Genomic DNA, 27,795 nt, shown 5'->3' with positions numbered 1-27,795 from the left:
GTTTGCCAAACTGTATCATGACTCTTTTTTGTTTTACAACAAGGGATTAAGTTATAATCCTGTTTTCATTACAACAAAGAGATACAATCTTGGCTTTGTCATCAAATGAAAACAATGAATGTTTTCAGCCTGTCAGCCCTGCTGGGCGAGCCAACTTGGAACTCAATAAATGTTTTACTTTAGCTGTTCTGAACAGTATTTGTTTCACTGATATTGAATCAAAAGGCTGTGTGTATTGTGACACAGGGTTGAAAGTAGCTGGAAACCCCCAAAACAATAACCACGTAACTCTGGAATCCCCATTTGGACATAGAGCCTCTTTGGAATTTTTATTTTTTATTTTTTCTATCATGAAATTCCAATTTTTTTTTATTGAAGTAACTTTAGGCAGCTTTTCAGATTAAACAAATACTTTAGAACTTCCTCAATGCATACCGCAAACTATAAACAGCACCCAGAGACAAAGTTAGTCCCTTATGACTGAACATATTAGAGTGTTTAACAAATTAAGAGCCACAAGCTGCACTTTGAGAGTTAGAAGAGAGCAAAATAAGCTACAAAAAGGAGCGAGTGCAGTTATGTGATAAGTTGTTTGTCTGAGATCAAACTTGAGAGGTGGCTGACCTTTTCTGAGATGGCTGGCCCACAGGAAGCACTTTGTCTTCATAGAAACGCTTCATGGCGAACCTGTCCAGAGCCTGGTCAGCACTGAAATTCAACATAGAGGTTCCATAAGTACACACGGAAACTTCACTCCAAAATATGTCATGTGTGCACAGTGTCTGTGTTGGGGCTTTTTCAAAGTGTATCGATCATCAGACAGCTCAGTGAGTTTTTTAAAAGTCCCAAAAGAAAGTCATGAGCTTCTTTGGAAGTCTGACAGTTTCATCTCCTTTTTTTTTCTTTTTATAGCCAAAAGACATTCAATTTCACGTGGTCCAAACTCAATCCAATGAAAACAGAAAAATGCAGCTTTAATCCAAGATCCATGACCTGTTGGTTGTATAAGATAACCAGTGGCTTCATGCTCATAATTATATCAAAGTTTTTTTTTTCTTGGTGTTTTCCAAAAGAAAGTCAGCTTTGTTCTCCAATCTCATGTTCTGGCCCTCCTTCTTCTCTGGTCCAGATCTTTGTCACTTTCAGATGTGGGTTTGGTCTTGTGACGAACAATGCTGGTTTATCTGGTTTTCCCTTCAAACGTTTCCTCCTTTCCTCCTTTTTTTCCACTTAATTTTTTCTGCAGATACATGAAGTTCCCTCTCTGATGTCTGCTTTGTTGGTTCAAAAAAATTTTCTCATTCAGTGCATATCTTACATCAGAGGACTTTGATCATTTTTTAGTGTAATCACAGCATTTTTCCTTCCTACTTAAAACTTTGACTCATTAACTGAAGCTAACTCCTGCAGCTCTAACAATTTCACTGAAAACAAGCTACTGACCAACTACTGCTCCACATTCTGTTGGTACATGATGACAGCTGCCCAGTCTGTGTAAGGATACTCCCTAGCAAGCCGACCTTCTGGTTAGCCAATCACTCTAGAAGCCTCCTCTACTGTTGCTGCCCTACAAAGTTGTCATTACTTGAGTTTAAAAATGACTAATTATGAAAATAAAGCTGAACGATTTGGACTCTGAATGTGATCCAAAGAGTTTTGAGAGGGAATGACAAGACAGTGACCATCATTTGAAGAACAGAGCTGAACATTTCTGGTAAGTGTTGTAATTATTATGCTCTTCCAAAGAGATTTACCTAACAGTGACGTCACCTGTCACGCAAGTCTAGTGTCCCTCTGGTATAACTCTCATGTGCTCTAACTGTTTGAGCATTTGCTGTAACACGTGTTTGCACCAAAATCTGAAATTTTCCCAAAGCTTAGACTCAAAACTTCATTTGGACGGTACACCTACCTGGCAGAGATGTTGCTGTAGTGCATGTATGCTGCCACCACCACTCCAGTTCTGCCACGGTTACCCTAAGAAGACATTATTAAACACAGGACATATTAAATACACAAGCTCAAGATGATGTCATCCAGGGCTAGTATGTTAGACTTCTAGGTCTGAATCACAGGAGACTTTATAACACTTTACAGAGGTTAAGGACTCATCAGGTCTTGACTGCAAGTGAGTTTAAAATTGGAGGACAGGAGATTTATCCGCTGTAAAATTGTCACTTTTGATAGTATAGTAATGCACACTTCTGTTTGTTTGCTAAGCTGAAGTCATATGTTACCATGGCAAACAGCCTGTCTTATTTCACACATATGTCAGTCTTTAAAAAAAGAGTCACTGCGGAAGATAAGTGTGTTCTACATTATAAATATCGCAGCCTCTTAAACAGCGTGACGCTCAGTGGAAATGATTTGTTGATGAAGAAACGGGACACGGCCTGCTTCCTTAGTGACCAACCACAACTTCCAAACCCTCAGATCGTCAGCATTACTCAACTCTCTGAAAAATAACCTTGGTTGCCATGGCAGCTGACTTGTTTGTCACCTCCCTGTGGGAACATCCTGCGCTGAGGCGCAGAGCCCGAGGATCCCATGGTTAATCCTCGCGTTGCGCAACACATCAGACACACTGAGGGGTTAACCTGAAAATGATTAGGTATTACATCTGGGACTTTGGCCTTGTGGTTGTATTTGGATCTACTTTTATTGCGTGCGCCGGCACACTAAGCAGTCAGATGAGTGTGGTTTGCCACAGGAGGATAATATTATGCAAGTGGATTAAGGCAACAGCAGAAAAATATTGGTCAATTCCGTTCTTATGGTATTGTTAAAGGATAGAGGATAAATAAACATGAGTAGACATGATTAGAGGCATGCCTCAGCCCCACTAATTTGTGTTTTTCTAACCCTCATCTAGCACAACCCCAACACACACACACATTCTCACAGATACTCCACCCTTAATGTCATAGTTTCACTTAAAGAAGGCGTCATCGCAGACATGAAAAAACAGCTGCAGCCTTAGATGAGAGGAGTTGTTCCTGAGCAGAGCCTGAGAGCACCCTCTACTGTCCACAGAAACTTTTCCCACAGCATCTGTCCTTCTTACCTTGTTGTGTATGACCACCACATTGTGGCTGTCAGCGCTCAGCCAGGTGTCCATGGCTTTGCAGATGCTGCAGATTTTGTCCAAAGCGGGGGCATGGTGGTCAGGCCAGCCAAAGTCCAACACCTGAGGTGGAGAGGAGATATTGTTAGAGTCACAATCCTGTGAGATGCTGTGTATGAGACAAGAAGAAAGTAAAGGTTTACCTTTGGATGAAGTTGGCTGATGTCGTAACGTTTCTCACTGAGGTTGAAGAGCTAAGGTGAAGAAAAGGAAGTGAAAAATATTACTGACAGCAAGGTATGTGTTTTTTATTTTGAAAGTTTATCACAGTCATCCTGCTGGGATCATCCACATGTGCACAGGGAAGCGTACCAGGTAGTTGTGTCCATGTTTGGAGCGCAGCATGGAGGCGACCTCCCGCAGGTTGGCAGCGTAGCTCTGCTCCTCCACACTGCTGGGGAAGGAGACGGAGATGATCCTCTCTGTGATGTAGACCAGGTCTAGCTCGTAGTTCTCCTCCAGGGCTTGTAGCAGGCTTGCACTCCTGACAGAGACACAGAGAAGCATTTATTGCAGTGATGATTAAAGCAAAGCAAGTAAAACAACTCAATAGATTAAAACAGAGAAGACAAAGAAAAGATGATGAGGGATTTAATACGCTGATGCAGAATCCTCACCCATAAATCCTTCATTGGGTACTTTCACAATTTTTAGCTTGAAAAGAGGCAGCAAAGTTTGTTTTAAATTCTTTTTAGCACACAGCACAACACTCTTCCTCAATACACCAAAAAACAAATATCCTAATATGGAGAAAAGCAACACACCACATGCACAATGACATCAGTAAAGCCCAGAGGGGGCGGGAAATGCCCTAAAATGTACGTCCACTCTGCATCAAACACATGTGCAGTTGTTCAACTTCTGCTGTCTGAAAAAGAGAAAAGAGCGCTGGGGAAATTGATTAAGTAGATGAACATGCCAGATTACCAAGATTTTGCAGCTCACAGAGCAAACATAATGTGTGAGCACTGACAGGGGGAATTACATAGAAGTCAGCTGAGCTGTTTTTTAACCATGGCTGGTTTGTCCGGAGTTAAATAAGGTCAAAAATAACAGCGAAGAAAGAGAAAAGAGGAGAAGACATAGATGAAGAACAGTCCACTCAGCCTCCCCACTCAGGATTTTTTTTGATTGATTTGTAATAAATAAAGTTTCAGATGCCTTATTAAAAACAGAACAAGAGCAGATGTTTGCTCCAACAGCAGTAGAAATTGTCCATCAAAAATCTCCAGGCTGCTTGTGCAGCACGATCCAGAGCTGTGTTGCGCAATGAATCCAATCCAAAAGTTGAATATGTGAATCATTATCCTCTTTATTTGCCTCAAATATAATGCTGGAGTTATGACCAATGGCTTGTCTGAAAGAGAAGTGTAGCATGATGGGAAGTGTACTTATTCACTTGACTGGAGTTAGATGAGGAGATCTCTTACTGTAAACATCAAACCTGCGGTTAACAGGAAAAAAATCTGGTATTCTGAGCGTTAAGACCTGAAAAAGGCTCCTTCCACCTTATATGCCAACTCTTCTGGGAAGTTCACTTCAGTCTAACACTTTAGTCATGTTTAATGCTGCTCAGCAAGCAGCAAATGAAATGGTTGTAATGGTTTCCGCAAATCTTACAGATGCTTCCAATCAATGTTGATTCTATGTGTTAGTCTTTGCCCCATATGAGGTATGGCTGTTCAGTTTCCTTTTGAATTGTATCTTCAGAAAAAGGATTTTCATCAAAGTTAAAACTTTTAACTGTCCTTACGCTGCTTTTAACATCTATCTTATTGTCGCCTGACTCATCTAACGATGACAACAAAGATAAAAGTTGTAGATCTGCAGCTGCCACAACATTTTGTTTTTTAGTGTGTGTCATAACAAACTTAAAAATTGAGTAAGTGCCTGGCAACCCACTCCCTAACCCACTTCCGTGTTTGTCATCAGAGTGATGTTACTGTATTTGTTGGTGAGGCCGAGTGGCTTTTTGATGATGGATTGTTTTCAGTTCAGGATTTGTCGAAATGGAAAGGTTGATGCCTACAGGGCTTCTTTTTTGTCGAGTCAAACATTCCTGACAGGAGAGGCCTGCTGGGGCAACACTAAACTGTTGCCCCAAAGATATGTAAAAATATCCTCCACTTTTAATAATCAAATAAATCTGTTCAAGCTTTAAGCTGCAGCAGAGCTAACCATGTTAGAAACTTTATTGTCAGTTTCAAGTATTTATTCTAAGCTGGACTTTTTCCGACCCTGGTGTTACTGAAAAAACCTTGAGCTCTGCTTCAACTTCAGCTATAACTTTCAAAAGAGAGAGACACAAACTTCCTTTAAGGAGGATTGTTCCTTTAAGAGCCCAAACGGATCTTGTCTGTGTCAAACTGTCTGCAGAGAACAGTGAGATGAAGAGGTGAAGGCAGAGGTGTCTGGACGGCAGCATATTTCCCACATTTGTCAGCACTGAGTAGCCCCAGAGGAAATTGCTCATAAGGCTGAGACAGAGGATCTCCCCCGGCTCGCTCTGCAGATACTGTAACCTGCTCTGCTCTGTACATCTGGAGCCACTCAAAACCTGCTTACTGGAAATTATTCATCATGGGCGATGGAGGAGATATGTCACACATGTCCTCTCTCATGCAACGCTCACATCTTATTTTGAATTCCTCTGCAGATTTTATCTTTCTGTGTTTGTGATTCACATTTTTTTTTTGTTTTTATTACAACTTATACCCAGATCACTTTCTCCTTCTCTTTCGATTTCCATCTTTCTTCAGTAGTGTTGACTTTTCTTCTGTGTTCCTCTCCCTGTCTTATTCTTTTCACATCCCTCTCTGTCTCTGCATATGTATGCCTCTCCCCTCTGGGTGCAGTCAGGGCCAATATAGACGCTGTGGTTTGGTCCTTGTCCAGGATCCACCAGCATGCGCTGACCGGCTGAGAGCCAGCCTGCTTCTCATCAGCTGAAGAGATGAAGCGATTGCTCTTTTCTGCACACAGTGTTTGATGAATGACGCCTTATCTCTACATGCTCAATTTCAGCGCTGCAGTGAAATCATGTCTGCGTTTGGACAAACACCAAGTGTGAACCAGGAATGTTTTATGAGGAAACCTGAGACATGAAGCTGTAAAAAAACAGCAGATATTTCTCCTTAATAAATGTGACTGACCAGGACGTCGTATTAAAATACATGAGAGTCACTCCTGATCGCAAGTTTTCATCAGCCCTGCCATACTTTGATAAAGCTCTGTGACTAATGACTTCATCAGTGCAGCTCATTAAGCACAACACCTAATATCTGTGGTTGTAGGGGGTAATGAAGTATGAAATGTAAAGAAAGCTTTATGCAAAGAGAGATCTACAGAGCGTTATCATTCATCTTCGAGCTTTCCTCCGTTTTTAGTGCATTCTTTTGGTCTTTTAAGCCCTTAAGCTGCACTTCTGCTTGTTTACAACATCAGCAACACACAAAAGTTCAGACAAAACTCGCATAAACAGACTGAAAACTTCCTGCCAGAACCATACCAGATACAAACAAATCCAACATCGTGCTAACTCTACCTTAAAAGGAAATCTCTTCGATTCAACCTTGATTCTGAATCTTTTACCAGTTTGGTAAACTTTGGGAAGAAAACGCCAGCAGTTGTTGCTGATGTTTTCTGTGTCTCTGTGAAGTAGATTCATGCAGCACTAGCAGCATCATTTGATGGTTTTGGTTTGTAGGATGGATAGTTCAATGGGGAAAGTTAAAAAATTACTCTACTAACAACACAAAAATAACATCCCCCATCCACTCAAGAAATTCTGCAAGAGAGCCCTGGCTGATTGAGGTATCACATCAGACCTCTTTCTTTAATCCAACTATCTCTGCTGCTGTCACAGTCAGCAGGCAGGCAGCACATGCTGAGTTAACACCAGAGCAACGGCAGCTGTGCCAAATAATACAACATGCACAATGTCTTTACGGATAAACGTATCTGACTTTCAGACATTAAAATAATCTAATCTAAACTAAAGATTTTGATGTGGAGTATTACATAACAAATAACCGTCATGTGTCTGCACTGTGAATGGTTTTCCTTTTTCAGGGTGAAAAATGAAAAGGCATTCTCTGCTTGTGTGTTCAGTAGAGATATCTGGTTTCTAAAGATCAAAATGAAATCAGATCTTAGATTTTTCAGGGAAAATCAAACTGTCGCTCGATCTCAGCGCAGCACATCAGCTCGAGCTGTTGTGGTGTCGAATTTACACATCAATTACACAACTGACAACATCTGTGACTCCCTGAGGACGGAGGTGAGAGGGCCTGACACCAAATATCTTTGTGTCCAACAAAACAGCGTGAGGTCTGGTTCAATGGCAGGGCATGAAGCTTCACTGATTCTCCAGTTTAAATCATTGAATATCATACTGTAGCTAATCTTTGCAAGTCTAATCCAGCTGAACTCCAGCTGAGTCAGCAAGGATAACCTTCCAAGAGTCAAGAAATGCTAAATGAAGCTTTGGGGGGACATCTTTTAAAGAGGAAAGGAGAGAATATCCTACCTGGATGGTCTCCGCCGAGACTCCATGCTCTTTGAGGATTTTGTGGAGCCCTGAAAAACACAAAAAGACACACATGAACTTTTAGCTAACATATTTTAATTGCTAAAGGGAATGGAAGCATGTTTGAAACCACATCAGCATCAATAAATGTCTTCTTCTCCATTTCTCACAACTCTCTGTTTGTTTGATATCACATGAGGGTTTCTACAGTAACAAGTCAGCTTTGATACATCGTTTATTGTTTCACTCAGCAGTTTCAGAGCAGTTTAACATCCTTGTATGGTTTCCTGTCCGCTCAGCTCAAATCAAAGGATTTTTGTTGAAAATGGCCAGATTAAAAAAAAAATGTCTCCTGACATATAATGAGCAACAGTGTGTCTGATCCCACTCTGGTTTTTCACTCACTTTCATCTCCAGTCTGGTGCAAGATCCTGTGTCTGGTGATGTATGTTGTTATGCAATACAGTGCTATGGGTGTGAAAGAGCAAGCTGCAGCTCTTTTGATTCAGAGATTTCATTTTGAGGTACAGAGGAGCTACAACATTACACTATTTGTTATTTTAACTTTTTTTTGTTTCTGGCTAAAGAGGCATGAAGTGTGAAAAAAAACATGCCAACATCTCACTCAGACATACACACTTTTACACACACGCACAGCTGTCCTGCAGCATCAGCTCACCCATTTGCGATTGAATGCTTGTTGTTTTGCAGGCAATGATCACTGCAGAGGTCAATCATTGTTAACCTCTCTAGATCCAAGCTTTTGTCTGGTGTGCAACTTTAAATTACTTTGCTATTTGTAATAAGTAAGACCTAATAAGTATAATAACTAAACTTGGTCTTTGTTCGGAAGGTTGGTTATTTGTGTCATGAGTTCTCTATTAGTTGTTTGTTAGTAGTGTTATTGTACTTGAAGACGTTTTTTTTTTTTTTTTCACTAAAATGGGTGTTGTGTTGTGATTTCACCAAAAGATGATCTGGGCAGTGTCCCTAAATGTGGCTAATTGGTCAAAGTTTAAGAAAATGAAGTATCATGGGTCTGAGAGGTAGAAATGTAACTTCCACATACATGGACGCCGGGTCTTAAGAGACTTCTGCACCAGCCAACACACTTCAGTGCCGTATAAAAGGTAGTTTTATGCCATTTGTAACTGGACATTAACCAATCAGGATAGAGAATTTGGATCCTGTTTTATGTTATACCAAGTTGTCCAGCGGCATGTCTCACGTGGCGCCCCACGCAGCAGAAAGGCCTCACAGAGGAAGTGTGGCTGAAGGTGATTGACTGTTTGGCTCCTCTCTGCCTCGCCTCCCCCTCAGACCAGCTCCAGCAGGGGGTCATAGGTCATGTGGACATGTTCCCTCCTCTCTGGTGTTCAGGTCACATGTACACAGGAGGTGGGGGGGCTGTTATCCATCATCATGCATTAGATCAGACTAGCTGACTGAGCAGCGCAGTCAAGAATATACCAGCAGCACCCACCTGGGATGAGCTTCAGTGTACATGTCAGTGCACACATTTCAATCAGCTGAGCTCACTCCCGCTGTGTTTGTGTATTGTTAATGGGGATTAGAGCTGTTGCACTGTTGATACTGGAGAGTAAATAACTTTAATGCTGCATATTGCAGAAGACGCCCTTTAGCTCAAGAATGAACTCTGCATCTGAAGGATCAACAGCGTAACAGGGGAAGGATGACAAGTTTGTGCCCTGGAAACACACACCTGTACCTGTTGCAATACTGACTGTGGTTACTACTAATCATTTTCTTGATTAGAAAGATACATGCTACAGACTTTGCATGTATAAAATTTCTGTAAAGTTGCACAGCAGCATAGGTTACAATGTAAACTATTGTAAATGTGATACAAACAGAAACCCTAAAATGCACAACAAGGACGAATGTTCCTTCCCCTCCAAATACTCCTCATTTAAAGTCTTCACATTAGTCAACAGTCCCAGCTGAGGAGAAACAAAGCTAATCCCCCATTTTCTGCCGCTGCTTCAGCCTAAACGTTTCAGTATGTTGCAGAAATCTATAAAGAGCACCGAATCGCCAGAGGAGGACAGAGATGAATGAGCCAGAAATGGCCTCAAAGAGACGGTTCAGTGACGGACGCAGAGCGTAAAGAAGTTAAGAGTGCTTGTGTTGAGTGGAGCTGAGGGACTTCATGCACATGAAAGTCAGGAAAGCCCAAAGTGCTCTTAAATGGACCTGTGAGAGGTGATCCTCCTTTTTTTGTTTTTTTTGAAAGGGAACTTAAATGTGTCAGAGCTGGACGCCACCACACAACACAGAGCGCCACCAGTTCAACAAGCGAGCAAACAAACGTCTTAATTAGAGACTGGAGGGAGGCTGAGGAGATGGTGTTTATATTGTGTTAAAAAAAGCTGTTAATTTGTAGGTTTTGCTTGAAATTAGTCGTTAAAGTGTAACCATCTGAGCAGGTCGAGGCATCACATTGACGTTTTGTGAAAAGCTGAAGTTTTACATGTTTTCCAGTATCAGCTGCAAGACTTGTGCATCTTAACGAGACACAATAACCAGTTGTGTTCAAATCAAATCAACTTCCTCACTGCAGCTGCTCTGAAGCAGACCCTCTGAGCGCCTGAAGACCTGTTTCGCTTCTTGGAGAACTTGCATTAAGAACCAAAGCAGGAGGCGAGGTAGTGGGTGAAGAGGAGGAGGAGGAGGAGGAGGAGGTGGGAAGTGGGGGGTCCAGAAGGCCTGTTTCCAGATGAAAACCATCTGTGGAGGTTGACTTTACAAGCAGGCCATTCAAATTAACCATCTGAGAAAGAGCGAAGCAGCTACAGAGGGAGGGGAGGGGAGAAGACGTTGGGGGCTGGTAAAAGTCCGCGAAGAAACGAGACAAGCTTTTCCTTAACAAAGAAAAAGCAACACCAGATAAAGGAGAAGAAGCCACAGGACTGGTGTTGACAAAATCCATCCTTTGCATCCTACCTTCCTGAAAAGGTAGCCCGTACTCCATCTCCAGGCCCCCCTCAGAGAGGAGAGCCGCCTCCTCAAAGACCCTCCTCGGTTCATCGCCAAAGAGCTCCCTCTGCCTCTCACTGCTCTCTGTCCGGCAGTGAACTTTTCTGTGTGAAACTTCTCCCTTTTCCCTGACCACGGAGGAGTAGAAGAAGACGACGAGGAAGGAGGAAGGAGGAAAAAACAAAAACACTGGGCTCTATTTTAGGCAGCAGCCTGCAGTGGACCGCTGCATGCTCCAGCTCAGTCCTCCACAGCGCTCCACGTCTTGTCCTTCTGCCCGCTCTCTCTTCTCCCTCTCCTTCTTTCCCTCTGAGAATCAACCCCCCTTCCCCCCTCTGCCTCCCATCACGTTATCTCTCCCCCTCATATTCAACTTTTCCCTCCCTCTTTCTCATCTGAGAACAGATCTGAATTGTAGAAGCTAAAAGTTTTTTATCTCCTCAGGCATGTGGAGTCCAATACACAAACATACACACAAACATAAATCATCTTGCTGAAGCTGCTTCCTCTGTGTGTGACTGTGAGTCATGCCTGATGAAATGAACTTTTGGAAAACATACCCCTTTCTTGGAAAAATATTACCAGATAAATCGGGTTGTTTCTGTTGCCCAGCTTGTTTTTGGGAGAGAACCATGAACTGTATATAGTATCTAAATGAAGGCAAAGTACTGTTGTGACTGAGCCTTGATATAGTGCAGTGGTCAGTCCGGTCTACAGCAGGAAAAGCCACCTACATAGTGAGTTCAAGGCAGGACATTTGTGCCTGTGCTACGCTTCGTCTGCACGTCTGTAACAGACGGAAGCAGAATGATGGAATGAAGGTGTTCATACCAGCAGCAGGGTGGAACGGTGTTGTGTTTGTATGGAAGTCTGAGTGTGCGTATGGGATGCTTCTGCTGTGTGTTTACACCTGGTGCCTTCCTTTCTGGCATGGATATGAAACTATTGTGAATGCACTTTGTTGCTGTACTGTTGAAAACAGACAGAATGTAAGCAGCTACAGGTCCTTGTGTCAGTTTAAAACAAACACTCATGGTAAATGTCTCTCAGGTTAGTGTTTGTAACATTTTCTTTCTCTGTTCCTGCAATACTAATCAACTACAGAACGCTGTAGGAGCCTGTATTTGTCATCAGTGTGCTCTAACATGATGTCACATCCCCTCTTTTTTGCATTAGGGTGAAAGACATGTAACTGATAAATATCAATTGGTGTAACCCATGTTTCCCATAAAACAGAATAGAATAGAAACTTTGTCAGTGCACAACAAGTACAACGAAATTGCAAAAAAAGAAATGGTTTTAAGATTGTCTATAAGTCTGTTTTCAATGCACTGGTTAGGAGAGCAGTTAGCTGCAGCTGTTATAAGCGTCGCCATGGTATCATGAATAGAATATCTGATATTACGCAAAAAAAGTTACTATGAATATGATTTTATCGGTCTACTCCCTGTGAAAATGAAATATATAATAAGTTTAATAGACCTAAAAATAGTGAGAAACACTGAAGTCTATAGCATACTGGTTTGTTTATGACATACTGTACCCAATCAGTAAAGAAAGCTCTATAGGTTTTGACTTTGTCTTTTGGGGATCAGATACGCTGTCTATAGGGATGGGTACCGATTTGGGTACTTTTACAGGCCCTGACCGAATTCTGACAAAAGTACTGAGTATCGATCCACGTAAAATCAAAAGGTACCATGTTTAAGTACCTAAATGCATCCTTGTGCCTGTGATGGAGTGGAAGAGAAGGTGATTTTCCATGCTGGACTGGAACACAGCATTTTAAGGTTATATATTGAAGAAAAAATATATGTAAACTTGAAAATATGTTATACTTACTTATTTAAAAAAATTAGATCTTTTACCACATAAATACAAAAAGTATCGAAAATTGGTACCGTTGAGTACCTGTACCTATTGCCAGGTACCGGCATTGGTACAGTATCAAAATGCGAAAGATACCCATCCCTAGTTGTCTATATAAACATAAATTCAAGACTTCAACAGATGAGATTCTGACACTTTTCAAAGTTGCCTCTGGGGCTGTTAGCTGTGCTGCAGCTAGCTTTAGCTCAAGTAGCTGTTAATATTCTTCTTTAATAGTGGGAATGGGCAACAATTTTTAAATATTCGAATAGTGATTGAACATCAAAAAAATTGAATAGTTCATGTGAAGATCTCTTTGTCCTGTCTGCTGCAGATCGCAGTTTTATGCAGAATGCAGGAGCTGTTACGCATCAATCTCACAAAAAACAGGTTGTGTGGGACAGGAAGTTGTGCAAGGAAACAAACTAAATTGCCCAAAGGCTTTCAAAATAAAACAAACCAGATCGTTTTTAACTTGACCACAGCAATAAACTGACATAATGAATGGAGCCAGACCAGAAGTGAACAGACTGGAGGATTAACAGCCAAAACAAGAACGAGCAGATGCTCAAATACAGACTGGGAAGTGCAGGAGCTCCCTCAAAAAAATGAACGAAAATGAGGTGCAGTGCAAACTGTGCAAGGTTAGTCAAGTCATCACAAGTCATCAACAAGTGCACAGCCATATGAAGTAAGTTTGTTGATCAATGTGCAGAGCATAAAAGCCCCCTCCCTCTTTGTCAAAGTGTCGTGTTGGGGCAGGTATGTGTAGGCAGCAGCAGCTTGCAGGGGGGCAGTCTTTGGATAATCTTTGAAGAGTTATGAACAAATATTAAATAGCTCTTTTGTTAGTAGTATGGTTGAAAAATATTGGTGGTTATGTGGCATGAATACACTACAAAAGCGGTCCACTTGAATTTGATTTGTGGTTATTAAAAACTCTAAAAAGTTTAACTTTTACTGTCAGATAGAGGAGTCTGCATTGGTACCAAAGTAAAGAAAGTAATTTAGGGCTAATACTGCTGAAGTAGATCCAAATTAAGCATTTCGATTTCAGAGTTCCCAAATTTAAGTGTTCACATCACAAAGAGCCAAAAACATTCTTCAAGTAGTCAATAAAGCAAGAACCAGAAGAACACAAGACTGCCTGAGATAGAAGGTGATCCAGTGAGGCGAGAGGAGCTCATGTAGTCATAAGACAAATCCCTCAGATGCTGCGAGGCGCTGAGGCGCGGCCAAACATCCCCCACACATCACTGTGTAACCACACCGTGAATGCCCATGACCAGACAGCAGCAGCTCCACACAGACGCACACACTCATGCAGAGATATGTGATCATGCAGTGTATGACCCTCGCTTTATCATACTTATAACAGCTTTGTGTTTCAGGCCCCGCCTCTGAGTCAAGTTTATCATTATCTCTGCTGCTTATGACAGAGGCTTTTAACTTCACTATCAGAGAAAAGTCAGGAAAATCAGAAGATTTGCCAATAAAAACAGCCGTCCACAAAGTCACACACACTGCTGTGATTGTGTTTATTTTGGTCTTTGTGGATAAAGTGGGCACGGCTTTGGGCGGGGGCCTGAAATCAGTTCCTTACTCCTTCCTTTCCCAGACAACACACAGGAAGTTGTGTCGTAGCTGACTTTGGCTGCACAAGTTCATACCAAAAACACATGTATGATCATTATTTTTTATGTGTGTTGATCCAAGATAGAACAGGGAGAAATGTGATTGTGACAGAGGAATGCAAAAGTGCTAAAGGAGAAGCGCTAAGAGAGATAATCCACCAATATATCTTGATGTGTTGTCCTTGGGGATGAATAAAAAATATACATCTGATGTCATAAAACTCCCCCCTAGACCCTGACCAGTGACCACCTCGCAAACATTTATATGGTTGTGTCTTGCTTGGAGTACAGATTCTTGAGTTTCAACCAAAAACAATTTCTTCAAAAATCAACCATGACCTTTGACCACCAATTTTTTCTCAGTGTGTTTTAGAGTCCAAGCAGATGTTGGTGCCAAAATTGAAGATACTCCCTCTGGGCGTTCCAGAGATATTGCTTTTAAAAGAATTGGATGGGAATATTTGCCAGAAAAAGCTTTCTCCAGGACATTATGATGCTGCAGTAGAGATGACCTTTGACCCTTTGTCATCATCTAATTGTATTAGATCTCAAATGAACGGCTTTTATTCAGTATAACCTGTAATCTTTTTCAGCAGTATGGATGAAGAAAATTGACTTTTGGACCGTTAAAATCAAGTAAAAGCTACTGGTGTTGAAAAAATCACATCAATGTTTTCAGGTAAAGCTGAATCTGATCTTGGCAAAGATGTGAATACTTAATCTGATGGCTAAGTTTTAAAGCTTTATCTGCAGATGCAGACATTATGCAGATCATATCATGCATCCATAAAATTAGTCATTTCTGCCAGCTGGACCGCCTCCATCCACTCATTTTAAATAACAATCCTAATATAAATACAGAACATAATCTACAAGTGCTTCAGAGGCAGAGGAATCGGCCCCTTTAATCTGGTAATCCAAACAAAGGAGACGACTGGACCTGAGACAAAATAACAAAGAATGAAGTTGAAAAGAAAAGTAACACCCAAGTTTCACTCACCATAGTGTCTACATGTTTGAGGGGGAGGTCACTGCTCGGTGCCTGTGAAGAGAGACGAAAGAAGAATCAATACCAGCAACACTTCATACATCAAAAACTCACAACCCTATGTCATGTTGTTTGACGTCACACCGTCCCCTCTCATGCTATGCTAAAGCTACACTCAGTGTCATTCTTTGCCCTAATGTGGCCTGGAGCAGAGCGAGCTCCACCTTGAATGCGTGGGACCATCTATAATCCCTCTGTGCAAATATTTACACAGAGAGACAGGTCTACTTCCATTAGCCAAGAGCAGAGAGTCCATCCATGGAACGCTCTTTCCAGCACCATATACAGCTACGGACAGAGGAAGAGGGAGGGGAACCAGGCAGCAGACACAGGGAGAGAAGAAAGGGGACAGAGAAGGAGAAAATGAGGGGGCAGCAAAAGAGAAACTGGGAGATAATGAGTAGTGGGTTAAGGCAGAGTCAGGACAGGCTCGGAGACAGAAACCAGAAAAAAGCCTGTGACAGATGGATGAGCAGGCTTAGGGGTAAAGACAGGGGAAGATGAAGGTAGAGGGAGCTGAAGACGAAAACATCAGAGCAACGTATGATGTCATGAGCATGTGTGGGCTTGGCTAACTGGAGACAACCACACGTGCAGATGTTACTTTCTAAATGAAGCATCAAAAAAATCTGTCAAAGCAATATTGAAAACATCATTCCTAAACCTATAGGAGCCAAGAGGACAGAACACTTTTAAGTGAAGCAAAACTATAAATAGAGCACGTAATGTACAACAAATTACCCTATCGTGGCTGTATAAAAACAGTGGGTGTAGCCCCATTAATGTCACGCATTGGTCTGTGGACTTTGTTTAAAGCCTACAGTTTGAGATATGGGTGTCGCCATCTTTGGTTCCTTGAGTGCTACACCTCTTTTGTATCATAAGGTAGCCATATCTCAAAACTTACCCATCTCAGTTAATTTCAAAATAAATGAAACTGACAATCAAATTTGACAGGTAAATGTCAGCCATTAAATATTAAACATCAACCAAAAACCAGCATTTTTGTTCACAAGATTGAAATACCACATTCAGTGTGGTTCCCTAATGTGTTGTTAATAATTACAGATGATGACCAAGGGATAAAGTATGTCAGACTTTAGATACACCAGATGATTTGTGTTGTTAAGCATTAAAAGTGATTCTCTGGTAGTGATCACCAGACAGTCCCACACAGAGAGCTGGACTGTGACTCAGAGGATGCTCCAAAAGAATATAAACAGTAAAAGTAAAACGGTAAATTATAGTCTGTCTGTGGAGGCCCTAGAAAACGAACTGAAAACAGCCAGAGAAAAACCACCAACCAGAGAAAGAGAGTACAGAATCATCTTGGCTTTACTCCAGACTTCAGCCTGACAAGTGTAACCACCTCCCCCAGACGTGAAGACAAATAAAAGTGACAAGAATGGAGATCGAGTTGCAAATACAATGCTAATCCATCACAGTTGTGAAATTCTCCTTAATGTCAGATCACAACGTGTCTGCAGAGTAGCTGTCTGGCTCTGTCTGCTGAACAACATGTGGGGGACAGAGCTTCTTCTAGGAATGAAAGAAAAGGAACCACTGGTCCGATGTTTGAGCCTCTAAAAGCAGACGCTGTGGCCTGAATTTGCAGCCGCAGGCATTTTCGCACAAATAGAACCTTTTGTGCGTGCACACCAAGAAAAACACACACAGACACAAACAAATCTCACCATGGGACTCTGTAGTATGTACGTTTCTGCTTTGATGAATTGCAGCCAGATGGCTGGAGTGTGTTGGTGTGTGCCTGGATGTGTTCGGTAGTTGAGACTTATAATCAATTGAGAAAGCATGAGGCAGCTTGGGAAGTTGTGTATCAGCAAAATAGCAGAGGAGCTGACTGCAGGTTCTGCACAGAGGACATCTGAAGAAGAGCTTCTGCAGTGAGGAAAGTCATGTCATCTGAACCATGAACTGTCCATTTTTGTTTATATAATCTCCTTAACTGGAATTTAAACCATCCACAAATAGTCAAAGTTATGCGACAGTTATTCAACAGCCATAACAATAAGTCAATTGAATGAACGACTGAATGGTTAACAACTGGACTGTGCGTGTTTTCCCTTTTTAGAATATCTTTATTGAATCAAATGATTTCTAATTCTAAGAACAAGTGGCGTAGGCAGTAAACTGATAAAGAAGGAGGAAAAATAAGCGGAAAGATGAGCCAAAATGACCGCGGCATTAGCATAACCATCAAAGCATGGGTGACTGCCACTATCCCTAAAAGCAGCCCCCAGCACAATGCAAGGGTAAGGTACTATAACTCAGCATTAACACAAATTAGAATTCAGAGAGTAAGCAGATCAGAATCTTCACACACAGAACAATGCTGTACATCAAACATGTAAGACAAAAATAAAGCAAAATAAAAAGCCTGAGAGCTCTGCGGCATCTGCAGGGAAAGTGAAAATGCTAACCTAACATAACAAATGTGAGACATGGTGTGCACAACTGCTGACTACATGTTTCTAGTGTTACAACAGCTTCTTTCTACAGAGAAAAACAGAACATAGTTTGTTGCAGATACTGATTCTCTGACTACATGGCACATCCTTTACTCGGAGCGATGCCCTCACCTTGAGCTCAGTCAGCTGAGCATCATATTGCATTTGTTCCCAGGAGAGAAGTTAAATACAGCCTGTTTATTTAGCAAAATAGTAACAAGACTAATAATGGACAAACTGTGTGATGATATGTTGCCTCAAAAAGAAAACAAGATTTGTTTTCCTGCCTAAAAGCTCAGGATATATTGTTCTGGGGAGAGTAATTGAATGACGATTCCTAAAGCTACTAAAACGTAGCCCAACACAAACAACAGCTTCCATATTAGATTGTTGACCTTCCAATCAAAAGTTAAAGGTACTTTAGGCTTCAAGGAGCATATATGCCCTAAAGGCAAAGAAAGAAACAAGATAGCTCCAAGAGAAATGTTTACCTTTTACCTTTCCTTTCTCCTTTACAAGCCAGCTATTCCTTTTTATGCTAGTTTTTGAGTTGTAACAGTAAACCAAATACAAATTCAGCTGATTGCAACCTTTTTTATTTTGTTCTTAGCAGTCACTTCAATTAAATCAATGTGTCTCTGTTAGGATTTGCTGATTCCTTTATCTGAACATTGTAAGCTTGAAAGCTCCTTGTCCAAATTAGATCTACTGGAATTAAAAAGGATTTTCCCCTTTTTCTCATTTTGGCAGCATGAAAGCATTCTTATCTTTAATACAATTCTGTTTGTTCTAAAAGTAACACCAATTACCTGTCACAGGACTGCATTAAGGACTGCTGTGCTTTTTCAATCTCGATCAGATGTTTGTCTTAAAATCTCTCAAATGAAATCACACAACTGACAAGACACATTCAACACAGCCACGTGTCTTCCATCTCTAAGCTGTTACTTTTATCCTACTTTCTTTATCACCATCACCATCATACCATGTGCTTTCTTTCGCATAAGCACAGAGACTCCTTTGACCAAATTACAAAATTATAGCTGGCTTCTTTAGGAAGGCAGAGGTAGCTCGCACATAGGGAGTTTCCCCCCCTGAGCAGCAGGGATAAACGTAGCCCAAAGCTGAGCCCTCCAGGGAAATGACCCAGGGCTAAATATACAGCTGTGCATCTTTAGAGCCCGAGACACAGCCCTTTTAGCTGAGCCCGGCTGGCCTCAGTGTGGACAGCAGGGTGGTTAAAATCACTGCTTTGGGTGTGTGAGTGTGGGTGTCAGAGGAGGAGAGGGAGACAGAAGGAGAGTGTTGTCTTGAGAGGAAACAGACAGCACTGAGTGTGAGTTTTGGAGGGATTCAGCGTTTACATTCAGCCTGCAAGCTGTGCGTAAAAACTGGCTCTGAATGAACAAGTGTCAGAAAAACTTTTAAAGCTGAGCCTTGAAGTTACATATTTAATGGTCCAAATAAGGATCAAAATAATGTTACTACCCTTTAAATCATAGTCATATCACACTTTGGAAGCTCTGCTGTTGTTTTGTTTACCTTTGTGTCTGCATGCAAGTTAGGCGGTAAGGGTGTGTACTGAGTGCCACTCATCCCTTCCTGTCCTCTGGCCAGCCTGGGACATTTTCAGGACAATTGCTTTCTTTGGAAACTTACACACACCACATTAGCAGCAAAGTGGCTATGTATGTTTACACTGTATTCTGGAGAAAACCCTGCACTGAGAGGGCTTGGATTGTTTCAGCTATTTGCTCCAACAAAACTTTTGTAATGGTGCAGAAACTGTGATGAAAATAAATCCAACTTTTCTTGCATTTAAAGCTAAATATGCAATTACAAGCCATCTTACACTATTCATTGAATCAACATGTACAGCATGCAACTGCTTCATGCACTGTTGAAAAATACCAAATCAGTGCAGGAAAGAGATGAAAAATAAATCTGATTGTTTTTCTGAGATGTGATTTCCTGTTGTGGCTGACTTTAGATCAGCTTCAGATTAAATTACATTATAAATACATTCCAATCTTGGAATCACGGGATGAAGCAGCTGTTTGTGGTTACAACATCAGAAACTGTTCTGCCTCAGGTACACTCATAAATAAAACTGGAACTATGTTAAAATACTTCCCTTTGTTTTTCTTTATGCTGGACACCTGTGGATACTCCCTAGCTGACACGTCCAACAGTGCCTTCTAGTGGGAATAAACACAAACTACAAGTTGACATAGTCCTCATTTCTGCTTCACTTTTGCTACTTTTAGAAGTCTGAATAAACAGGTCTTTGTCTTCAGAGTTAGGGCACAGCTGTTTGGCAATGGCCCTCACAAATGCTCAGAGCGAGAATTTGCTTAGCTGCCTAAAAAGGCAATCAAACTTCACTAAACCTAATCCAGAGCCAATTACTACATCAATCTGCCAGATGCAGTGTTGAGAAGTTGATGTTAAAGTACTGAGAGCACAAACTGAACACCTGCTATCACCACAAAGGCTCATGGTTCACTGTGACATTCAGTTTTCTTCTCTCTGTGAAATCACCCCACAGCTAAGAGTAACACATCATCATACGAAGGATCAGTTGGTGGAAATAAATATTAGCACATTCCTGATGTGTGCTGGGTAAATATGTGCTTTAATTAAATGCCGAATAAGCTTGGAAAGAGTATCCTAATTACTTAATTACAGCCATAACAGTTTCCTAATATGTTATCTGTTTTTACAACAAACTATGGAAGCCCAGAGTGGACATGCACCCCATGACTTTTATTTATTCCCTTTTCCTTGTAAAGCAATTTTTGGTTTCTCAAGATCACAACTTTTTTCTTTTCCCTCAGACTAAAAGTTTTTGATTTACACCCACCACCAAACAAAGTCATAAACAAAAGCATATACACACACATACTCGGGCACAAACATATGCACTTACATGACCTCACTTTTGCATGGAAACATATACAAACACACACACATGCACACACACAGCTGTTCTTGTCTCATGTTTTGTCCCTTTTCTTCTGCAACTTTCGAACAGCATGTCCCGCTAATGTAAACAGTGCTCAGGGAGAGTGTGTGTATGTTTTTGCGTACATCTCAGGGTTAAAATTAAAGTTGAAGTTTGTGTGTGCGTGCATGCATGTGTGCGTGTGTATATTCCTGTTCTCACCCCTCAGGGCAGGGGGGGCCTCTATGATTCCAGGGATCCCTAAGGACCAGAGCAGGGGAGAGTGGACAGTCCTCTCTGTGGGAAAAACCCCTGAGCCGTCTGTGACCCTGAAGCACCTCTGACTCCTGTGTGTTTCTCACCCGCCTGTCTCCGCTCCTTCTGATACCGACCCCGCCGCTCTGTTATGTAACACAAAGCCTTTTCCAACATGTGAGAGAGCTGGGAGGAATCTGCCAAGTATTTTTACTCTTTGGCAGTAATCGTGTGTGTGTGTTTGTGTGTGCAGAGAGGGTCTGCTCAGTCACACCCACAAGTTTGCGTGCACACACACACCTGTGCACAACTAGTTTTTTCTCATTATTTCAACTCTGCGCATGTCCCTATAAGGAAATAACACAGAAACAGCAGGAAAATAACCAGACAAAGCTATTGTTCAAGATATCTTAACTACTGTACTTCATCACTACACTATTTTCTTTGCTGTACCTCTCATGAATCATAAGAATGATAAGGTGCTCTGTGCACTATGGGATAAATGGCCTTGTCAGAATAATTAAAAGGTATGCAAGTAATGTAGGAAGTTACATGAACTTCAAAATAAACCATATGCCAGTGCGTCCAAAATCCCGCTTGAATCCTCAGACTGATAAGTAAGGAATTTTACTACACCTACGAGTACAAACATTCATTTATTATAATTTTTTTTTTCAGGGATTTGTGCAAAGAATTTTAATGCTATACATGGCTGGTGCATCTTTATAAACCACTTTCTATCATTGGTTGGAACACAGAAGATGGTAAATTACAGCTTAGCGTGTGAACAAACATATTGTTTTAAAAGGTCAGCGGCACTGGAATTGTTTCACCTTACTTGACTGCAACACGTCAGTTTGTGGGATGACTTCATAAAGCTGAAGTTTACAAGCCACTGTTTACTCATAATGCAACAAAGCCAGCTGAGGGCCTAAAAGGTTATTTTTAGCCACACATACTTCAAATGTATTCACAATGCATGTGTTATATTTAATGTCAAAAATCATAATGTTGAATTCTCATGATGTTGAAACACAAGACACCACACTCAATATTACACATGGATTTTGTGGTCTCGTTTGTACATTCCCAGAGCACTGGGATCATTCAGTATACGGTAACAGGATACGTGGTTGGTACTTGTATACACAGAGTAACACAGGGCACATCAGGGAAATATGTGTGGTTGTGAACGCAGCACTAATTGGACCACATCTAGACCATCTTTGCCCTGAAGTTACTCATTACTCAGCGATGTCCTGGCTCTGCTCCCCTTCTGCACAAGCGCTATTAAAAAAGGAGCTGGGTGACGTAGGTGTTTGTGGTTTTTGGAAATGCAGAGAGTGTGTGCCAGTGTTCGTGAGCACATGCATTCTTTTTGTGTGTTTCTGGATGGTATGCATGTTCAGATGTGAAGTCTACCTCACCTGATTACTTCTAACTCCTCTTCCTCATCTGACCTCATCCAGGCTTGGCATTTGTCTAAAATAAAACACGCTCCTGGCAGTGTCGGCTCGACATGAGGGCATATCTGTGGAATTCTCCCAGAATGCTTTACATCATGTCAGGCATGTCCAAAAGGAGGAATCTGGTTGGTGGGTTGGCATTGTGATGTCATGGCTGGACAGGGCCTTCCATCATCACATCATCAGTTAAACTAAACAAGCTGTAAGCTGGCCTGCCCTGTCCACAGTGGACTTTTGTCTATGTCAGAATCACCCTGTGACTTGGAGATGACTGTATTTACTTTAAATGAGAAGTAGAAAGCAAAAAGTGCATTATTTCAATCATTTAATTTTAATTTGGAAGTGCAGTTGTATCTTTAATGATATTTGCGTCTGTCATTTTTTGAAGCATCTGTAATATATTAATTTCCAAGACCAAGTCATATAGTGTCCAAGAGCAACAATAAATATATATAACACATAACATTTACCATACATGATTTTAAATCAATCCAGGGCCCAACACTTTCTCTGCATGGAGGATGATTGGCACTTCTGTGCTTGTTTAAGAAAAATAAAACTTGTACCAGATCATTTGAGGCTTGTTGTCACGATGAGCTGGTGAGACATATTCCTTCCCTGTCCAACTCATGTTTCTGTGTATGACCAGACTTAACCCTGTCAGGATGGGAGAGGAGATGCTAACAGCTAAAATCCGCACCTGACACCTTATGGGCATGTTTGTGCTTCAAAACAAATATCATTAGCATAGTGTGCTTTCAATCAGAACTTAGGACAGACACTAAAAGCAAAGGAAGCACAGCTCTCTGGGAATTCACCCCTCTGTATTCTTCTCTCTGATGGCACAATGTTTCAATTAGAGTAGTAAACTGACTTCACATTTAGTTTGTAATACTGAGGTATACTGCAAACAAAGGCTTCAATCAGAGGGCCTGTGGTTTGAACACTATGGTGTTCATTCTGTCACCAAATGGTCAGGCAGAAAAGATTGACTTCTAACATGTAATCTCATCCCATTTAAGTGGACATTCTGAACATCTGATGTTGGTCACTGCCAACAAGGGAAAAAATCACCAAACAAGGTGCTGAGGGGAGATAACACACTAGCTTAGCAGCATGCATCCTTGCACGTCCACATTTTCAGAAGCATCATTCACTTCCTGTTAGACAGTCCAACAGAGGCCCTTGGATGGCTGAGAGGTGGCACATACTGTATGCACAAGAAATGTTTACTTCACTGAATGCATCAAAGCATCTCAACAGCCTGACTCAGTTTATCAGTACAAGTGCACAAAAGCAATTTCTTCTCAGTCCACATAGCCATCGCCTTCAGATATTCCTCCAGGCTACATCGCTGCCTGGGTTTTTCTTAACGCTTTATTGGTTTTCCTGTTTCTACTTTCTTTACTTTCCTTGGTGGTAAAGGTACATAAACAAATGCTTTACACCTCAGCTCGTCAGCTTTTATGGGAGCAATCAGCACCTTTAATGCAGGCGCAAAGCCTCAGGAGAGACTCCTGCTGGCAAGCAGAGGAAAGAGGGGATGAAATGGAGGGATATGGCCTTAACATTTTATTTCCTTTGGCTTTATTTCTCATATTATTGATACAGATTTTTAGATGAAAAGAAATAAAATTTATTCTGTATTCTCTTTGTGTGGAGTCACTGAAACATAGACATATAAACTACACAACTTGGCTGGGAAATATGTTCTGGTATCTATCTGACTGCAGGTGTCATCACTCAGAAAATATCATTTTAGTGTTTTATAGCTGCAAATTGTGTTTAAGGAGTCAATGTTCAAAGCAATCAAGAGAAAAGTAGCAGCATTAACGGACGGCAGGTTGAGTTAGTGATGTAATGCTGAGTTGTTTGTGATCTGTTATAGAACAGGTAGTGTGGCAGAGTATGTCTGTGTGTCCATGGTAAATTCTTGTGCAGTGTCCAAAACTGTTCGAGGACTGAAGCCTTGAGCAGCCGGTCACAGCGCCCAGAAAGCACAGCCAATGCAGCCGCACATCTTAAACAGATGTCTTCATGTAGAAGGCATTCACTGCGAAAGCATCTGCTGAGGATAATAACATGTTCCTGCTTGATCACTGCAGCTTTTATGAAAGAAAAACAAGACATTTTGAGAAAATATTTTCTCTGCGAGCGCATAAAAGCGCAGGGGATATTTACTTTGGTTTGTCAAGCACCCAAAACCATTTAAACACACAACACACGAGGAAAAGAGCGAGCAAATTATCTCCAAGTCTAACACAGCTTCTGATGCCAATACCAAATAAGGCAACAGAGCAAGCGTGGTTTTTATTGCCCGAGCAAAATCACATCATACTCCGACTACTTCCCACTTTTTTCAATGTTCTTATAACCACCAAGACGTCACCATGATACGGCAGATCCATGACTCAGTCCACAACTAAATCATTTACTGGATCTAAGCTACAGAAACCAAAAGTATAAAAACAATTCGAAGCCACTTTTTTGCAGCAGAGAGTACAGAGTAAAGCCTGGTTTATTTATAAAACCCCAAATCACAAGTTTGTCTCAGGGGGCTTCCCCATAATAGGTCATTATCTGGAATAGTACCTGCCTTGTTAGTGTGGCTGATGGAGGCTGTTAGTTTCCAGCCCAGTGTGCAGAAATCTCTACACCATGAAGGACCTGATAATGCCTGCTAAGCATGTACAGTGTGGAAGCAATTACTACAACAAATGAGAAAAGGTGTTACTTACCAGCTCATAGTTTGTCGTTGGAACACAGGATGAGGACACCTGGAAGAAGAAAGAAGAGTCGGTTATAATGTTTAATCATTGTCTGTTGACAGGTTGACCAAAAATTGATGAGTCAGCGTTTTCTTTAGAGAACATCTGGAAAAAGAAAAAAGAAAATATGGAGTAGCCTACCTCCCTCAAGTGAAAGCATGTTAGCATACATTACATTGAGAGACAGGGTTTATTTTCCTTCTGTTCTCCTGAAGCTCTAATCTTATTTTGTAAGATCACACGACTGTAGTATCAGCAGAAGTTAGCCTGTGGTGGGATTGCTCCAACAGAACCCATGATCTGTCATTCCCCTGGCTAATCCGATTACCATCCGACTGTTTCCATAATCATTCTGTGAGCTGCGAGCAGGAGCATGAGGACTGAGGCTGATAAACAGGAAGGATATAATGATAATGGCCTCTAACTGAAGATTCAAATGAAGTGCTTCCAGAAAAAAATGGCTGCTTGATGGGGGTGAAGACTACCAGGATGTTGCTGCTGATGTTTCTTTCCTGTGCAGGTCTGTTTTCTGTCCCTTTGTTCTTGTTTCACAATCATTTCATTCCAACCCTGGCCACTGAAAAAAGGTCCCTACAAATTAAATTTCCTGCAGTTAGCACCAGCATCTTCTCTGTAGATAATTTACAGATGGCAAACATTAGCGCGGGTCAGCTTTCCAGTAGGCTTTTGACTTGTTTGTAGCCTAATCTTTCTTTTATTCCTATCACAGAACTGTGTCTGTTTTAGCTTTGAAAGATTAGGCCTCGAGGTTATCTGAACTGTCGACCTCTGAAAGCACCTTTCATCTTTGCTACTGCTCCACCACTCTACTTATCCAGGACTAATTGTGTCATTGCAGGGAACACAGACCCTCTGCTCTGCTGGGGTCTGCTTTGTGTTACTGAAAAAGGAAGTACAACATTCCTCATCTGCCCGCAAAGTACATTAAACCTCTGAACCTCTTTAACACATCTTGCCTTTCCAAAGCTTTATACTTTCACTTGGTTCTTATGCAGCTTTACAGAGTGTTATTGAACTGTAACTAGGGCATGAGATACACTCTTGCAGAGCTTTTTGTAGTCTGAATTCAGTTAATACATTAAACACTAGCATGCCAGGATCTCAGGACCTCCTTTGTTAGATCTAAGGTCTGATAAATGACACAACTTTTTTGTTGAAGACTTAAAAAATTCAAAGTTGACGAACATCTTCAAGGTCGAAACAGAAAAAATTAAATAAAATAAAGACGGTGGGTGGCTTTGTTTTGCCATTATGCCAACAAGATAACAATGCTGTACATATTCCTCCTGCTAATATACTGACCAAACTTTACTGTAAACCCCAAACCTTTACAATAAAACCAACAGACCCCAAACAGTTAGTGTGAGTCAGTCTTTATCTAGTTACATAAACAAACTGTGCAAACTCCCCCTGCGGTGCTTCAGTTTGATGCTCTCAAACCAAAGAAGTACCACTGCAGTGCTATGACAGCAGATAAGAATCACCACGTTGAGGTTTGTGAGTCATCCTGACTCTTCTTTAGCTGTGACTCTGTCTAGAGATCAGGAATGTGAACTCTCAACAGGAAATTCAGTGTATCAAAAAATGTTTTCTGTTTTGTCAGTAGTCAAAGCTGCCGATTCACTGTTATAAGAGCAGACTGTAAAACATAAGGCATCTAGCACAGTGCCTGTTGGTGCTTTTCTTATTTTGGTAAGAACTACTTTGATCTGAAGACTGAAAGCCTCCATACATCTATTTGCACATGTTTTAAACAGTCACTGCTTTTTGTCATATTAACCCAACACCTCCTGTGTATCAACCACCTCCTTGAATGATGCTATCTTAGAAGAATGTGTTTCTGTTTTCTCAGAATTTGCTCTGGCATGGTGTCTGAAGTTGACAGGATACTGTATCTCCATCTGGCTAAAATCAGCCCCATAATAAGTTATTCTAACCTCTCCATAACCCCTGCCGTCCTCCACCAGCCTCCTTATCACACCCTGCACAGCGACATGCCGTTCTTTTCTCTGAGGCCCCTCGCTCCTTCAGGTCATACCCCCTCTGACTCCTAGGGCCTGGTCAGTGTTTCCACCTGATGCAGACACAGAGCTGCTGACAGCCGGTCCACCTGCAGGCACAAACCCCTGAGTGTGTTTGAATGGACATCAGCAGCACCAAACACTGGCTGAAGGGAAATAGATGTATAAGATACAGATAAATCTTCAAACTTGACTTCTTTCTTCAGAATTCCTACCTGACAAACATCCGCTCCGGAAAATTCCCTGATTTGTTGTTTCTCTACACCACCACGTGGATTACTAAGAGAGCACCACTTTTTCATTGAAAGGTTGAGATAAATTTCTGGATTCACTGTGAGGAATTGATTTAAATTTATGGGGAATTGAATCAAGATTAGGGATTTTTTCTTCAGGAGACTTTGCCAACAAACAAGGCAGGAAAACACAAAGAGCCACTTCATGGATGAGTCTCCTCTGCATACATCAAAGATGTTTGCATCTGACATTTAGCTGAATGTCATGTGTAACCAAACTCATACGCATTATTTGTGCCAGCAGAGTTAATTGTGTTTCAGATAACGTGGATTCCAAGTAAGCCAGTGACCCCAGTATAATAAAACCTCTGATGTGAAGGTCAGATTGATGGGGAAGGTAGTCTGCCTACACCAGAATC

General features: G+C 41.3%; 1 protein-coding gene across 10 annotated transcripts in view; it reads right to left on the bottom strand.

Moving 5' to 3' along the window:
• Nucleotides 1-27,795, bottom strand: part of tns1b (tensin 1b) — a 141,393-nt gene that overhangs the window by 35,307 nt on the left and 78,291 nt on the right. For all 10 annotated transcript variants that reach the window (XM_074695644.1, XM_074695638.1, XM_074695646.1 and 7 more), the window contains 8 exons: nt 25,072-25,110; nt 15,153-15,194; nt 7,653-7,702; nt 3,437-3,608; nt 3,268-3,318; nt 3,065-3,187; nt 1,913-1,977; nt 625-708 (listed from right to left, as the gene is read on the bottom strand). In XM_074695644.1, coding sequence (XP_074551745.1) covers nt 625-708; nt 1,913-1,977; nt 3,065-3,187; nt 3,268-3,318; nt 3,437-3,608; nt 7,653-7,702; nt 15,153-15,194; nt 25,072-25,110 — 626 coding nt within the window. The remainder of the gene's footprint in view (nt 1-624; nt 709-1,912; nt 1,978-3,064; nt 3,188-3,267; nt 3,319-3,436; nt 3,609-7,652; nt 7,703-15,152; nt 15,195-25,071; nt 25,111-27,795) is intronic.

Source organism: Halichoeres trimaculatus, unplaced genomic scaffold, assembly GCF_033239565.1.
Source record: "Halichoeres trimaculatus isolate MK-OKI-2021-1 unplaced genomic scaffold, fHalTri1.1 fHalTri1_scaffold_19, whole genome shotgun sequence".
Taxonomy (NCBI): Eukaryota; Metazoa; Chordata; class Actinopteri; order Labriformes; family Labridae; genus Halichoeres; species Halichoeres trimaculatus.
This window is presented reverse-complemented; position numbering and strand designations above follow the sequence as displayed.